The following is a 4,263-nucleotide window of genomic DNA, read 5'->3' on the forward strand; positions in this document are numbered from 1 at the left end:
TGACAACACTGTCCAGACAACACTGTCCAGACAACACTGACCTGACAACACTGTCCTGACAACACTGTCCAGACAACACTGTCCAGACAACACTGACCTGACAACACTGTCCTGACAACACTGTCCAGACAACACTGTCCAGACAACACTGACCTGACAACACTGTCCTGACAACACTGTCCTGACAACACTGTCCTGACAACACTGACCTGACAACACTGTCCAGACAACACTGACCTGACAACACTGTCCTGACAACACTGTCCTGACAACACTGTCCTGACAACACTGTCCTGCCAACACTGTCCTGACAACACTGACCTGACAACACTGTCCTGACAACACTGTCCAGACAACACTGTCCAGACAACACTGTCCTGACAACACTGTCCTGACAACACTGTCCTGCCAACACTGTCCTGCCAACACTGTCCTGCCAACACTGTCCTGACAACACTGTCCTGACAACACTGTCCTGCCAACACTGTCCTGACAACACTGACCTGACAACACTGTCCTGACAACACTGTCCTGACAACACTGTCCTGCCAACACTGTCCTGACAACACTGTCCTGACAACACTGTCCTGACAACACTGTCCAGACAACACTGTCCAGACAACACTGTCCTGACAACACTGTCCTGACAACACTGTCCTGACAACACTGTCCTGCCAACACTGTCCTGACAACACTGACCTGACAACACTGTCCAGACAACACTGACCTGACAACACTGTCCTGACAACACTGTCCTGACAACACTGTCCTGACAACACTGTCCTGACAACACTGTCCTGACAACACTGACCTGACAACACTGTCCAGACAACACTGACCTGACAACACTGTCCTGACAACACTGTCCTGCCAACACTGTCCTGCCAACACTGTCCTGACAACACTGTCCAGACAACACTGTCCAGACAACACTGTCCTGACAACACTGACCTGACAACACTGACCTGACAACACTGTCCAGACAACACTGACCTGACAACACTGACCTGACAACACTGTCCTGACAACACTGTCCACACAACACTGTCCTGCCAACACTGTCCTGACAACACTGTCCAGACAACACTGTCCAGACAACACTGTCCTGACAACACTGACCTGACAACACTGTCCTGACAACACTGTCCTGACAACACTGTCCTGACAACACTGTCCTGACAACACTGTCCAGCCACAGGACGTCTTCACCGCCTCAGACGGTCCACAGGTCTTTCTTTCAGGAAACCTGCAGTGAAGTTACCAACAATGTGCAATATTCAAACAATACAGTAGCATAATCATCCTCAACATTTAAGATTTTATTTTCTTTAATCAATGTTCAGTTCAGTATACTATCTCTAAAATGTTTGAGAGACGTTTGAAACAAGGCATTTGTTGTTTACATATTTATTATTTTATTTTATTTATTCAGTGTTTAACGTAAAGCCATGTTGGTTCTGTTGAATGTTTGTCACCTATTCGTTCTGATAATAAATAATTGTATATTATAAACCATAATGAACCTTCTGGTTTCTTTAGGGTTCTGTCCTAAGGAGAATACTCTTAAAACTGTATATCGAACATTATTATTATTATTATTAAATATTTCGTGATAATTATCGACATCGATCAATCTAAAAAACATATCGTGATAACATTTTTGGCCATATCGTCCAGCCCTACTGCCTGTCTGTCTGTCCGCCTGTCTGTCTGTCTGTCTGTCTCTCTGCCTGTCTGTCTAACTACCTGTCTGTCTCTCCAGGGATCGGGTCCAGTCGGCGCTGGAAGATGACATCATGACGGATCTGGCTGTGAGTGAACAAACTGCTTTATTCTTCTAGACCAGACTGTTCAGCAACACACACACACACACACACACACAGCCATGAGTCTGCTGTGTTTGACTGGTTGTACTGGTCAGATCCCCCTGCTAAGTGTGTGTGTGTGTGTGTGTGTGTGTGTGTGTGTGTGTGTGTGTGTGTGCAGGCTCCCAGTGAGAGTGAGAAGGTTGTGGTGGATCAGCTGTTCCAGCGAGACGCCGTGGTGCGACAGAGTCAGGTGAGTCCAGCTGTGTGTGTGTGTGTGTGTGTGTGTGTGTGTGTGTGTGGGTTGCCGTGGTAACGCACGGTGACCGACGACACGTTCAGACACAGAACAACAAGCTGCAGGACGGAGGAGACATCAGCTGTCCGTCCTCCATGTTGGATCAGATCCAACATGGAGGACGGACAGACGAGGCTTCAGTCTGTCGACTCCAGACTGAGGCTCTACTTCCTGTTTGTGTTGCAGCTGGTTGTTGATTGGCTGGAGAGTATCGCCAAGGACCAGATTGGGGATTTCTCCGATAATATAGAATACTACGCCAAGAACGTCTGCTGGTGAGAACCTGTCTGTCTGTCTGTGTGCTGTCTGTCTGCCTGTCTGTCTGTCTGCCTGTCTGTCTGTCTGTCTGCCTGTCTGTCTGTCTGTCTGCCTCTCTGTCTGTCTGTAGTTTCTAGTAAACTGATAGTGAATTACTGCTAATTATAATAACATTAAGTGGGCGTGGCTATCAGCAGGTATCACAGTAAAGGTGTGTGTGTGTGTGTGTGTGTGTGTGTGTGTGTGTGTGTGTGTGTGTGTGTGTGTGTGTGTGTGTGTGTGTGTGTGTGTGTGTGTGTGTGTGTGTGTGTGTGTGTGTGTGTGTGTGTGTAGGGAGAACACCCTCCATGCTCTGAAGCTGAGGAGGACCAGCAGCGCCGGTCTGACTGTCCCTCTGGTCACTGAGCTGGTGAGAGCCGTTACCGTGGTAACACACACACTGAGCGGGTAACGTTACCGTGGTAACACACACACTGAGCGGGTAACGTTACCGTGGTAACACACACACTGAGCGGGTAACGTTACCGTGGTAACACACACACTGAGCGGGTAACGTTACCGTGGTAACACACACACTGAGCGGGTAACGTTACCGTGGTAACACACACACTGAGCGGGTAATGTTACCGTGGTCTCTGCACTGATGAGATAGATCTGTTGCCATGGTAACAGACCATCACTACTACTGTTACTGAATGTATGGGTAACCTGTGTGTGTGTGTTGCACTGTGTGTGTGTGTGTGTGTGTGTGTGTGTGTGTGTGTGTGTGTGTGTGTGTGTGTGTGTGTGTGTGTGTGTGTGTGTGTGTGTGTGTGTGTGTGTGTGTTGCACTGTGTGTGTGTGTGTGTGTGTGTGTGCAGGACCCGGACGCCCCCCTCCGGCAGCAGCGCCCCCTGGCTGATCTGGACAGAGAAGACGATGCCAGACTGCTGAAGAACCTGTTCAGTCTGATCAGAGCCGGCATGACAGAGGAGGTGAGAGAACAAAGACCAGGAGCTCAGAGTCCTGCTGGTGGAGCTGGACCAGGTTTAGACAGATCCAGATCCAGCTCTGCCTCAGCCAGGCGGTCTGCAGAGGAAGGTAGAGCTGTGTCTGACCCTGACTGAGCAGAGGAGCATGATGGGAACAGAAGGGGACCAGGACTGAACCTGGCGGGACACTGCAGCTAGGTTAAGCTAAGAGAGATGATCTGAACCAATCAGGAGCCAGGTCTTCCAACAGAACTCTGAAGGCGATCCAGTCAGATGTTATGATGCAGTGTCAGCTGCCGGAACACTTTGGTTGTCTGTGTTGCCCGTTGCTGGCAGAGTTGCCCATCTGCATTGCCCAATAAATGTGTGTGTGTGTGTGTGTGTGTGTGTGTGTGTGTGTGTGTGTGTGTGCAGGCTCAGAGGCTGTGTAAGCGGTGTGGTCAGGCCTGGAGAGCAGCAACTCTGGAGGGCTGGAAACTCTACCATGACCCCAACATGACCTCAGGTAACCTCTGACCCCGACATGACCTCAGGTAACCTCTGACCCCGACATGACCTCAGGTAACCTCTGACCCCTGGTCCTGGGACAGGACTATAAATCTAAACTCAATACATCTCAATACAAAACCTGTCAGTCCATCTGCTGTCAGGAACATGAATGGTGATATCAGCTCCATGTTATTCTGCTGTCAGGAACATGAATGGTGATATCAGCTCCATGTTATTCTGCTGTCAGGAACATGAATGGTGATATCAGCTCCATGTTATTCTGCTGTCAGGAACATGAATGGTGATATCAGCTCCATGTTATTCTGCTGTAGTAATCACTAATGAGACTCTTGACCATCACAGTTTCACAAGCTCTCCATCCAAATTATATTATTGTCACTTTGTAACGACATTTTTAAATTGTTGTTTACATTCTAGCAGC

General features: G+C 48.8%; 1 protein-coding gene across 1 annotated transcript in view; it reads left to right on the forward strand.

Annotated features, from left to right (window-relative positions):
- The window catches only part of LOC139640364 (nuclear pore complex protein Nup107-like), a gene marked incomplete at its 3' end in the record, with an annotated part of 9,883 nt that extends 6,046 nt beyond the window's left edge, over window positions 1–3,837 (forward strand). The window contains exons 8-13 of the mRNA XM_071514556.1: window positions 1,763–1,811; window positions 1,987–2,058; window positions 2,290–2,378; window positions 2,695–2,770; window positions 3,222–3,335; window positions 3,747–3,837. Coding sequence (XP_071370657.1) covers window positions 1,763–1,811; window positions 1,987–2,058; window positions 2,290–2,378; window positions 2,695–2,770; window positions 3,222–3,335; window positions 3,747–3,837 — 491 coding nt within the window. The remainder of the gene's footprint in view (window positions 1–1,762; window positions 1,812–1,986; window positions 2,059–2,289; window positions 2,379–2,694; window positions 2,771–3,221; window positions 3,336–3,746) is intronic.
- Window positions 3,838–4,263: the final 426 nt, after the last annotated feature.

This window comes from Centroberyx affinis, unplaced genomic scaffold, assembly GCF_046629955.1.
Source record: "Centroberyx affinis isolate AG114_WGS23_722 - 3 ecotype Tasmania unplaced genomic scaffold, CSIRO-AGI_Caff_v1 ptg009196l_1, whole genome shotgun sequence".
In the NCBI taxonomy this organism is placed as follows: domain Eukaryota; kingdom Metazoa; phylum Chordata; class Actinopteri; order Beryciformes; family Berycidae; genus Centroberyx; species Centroberyx affinis.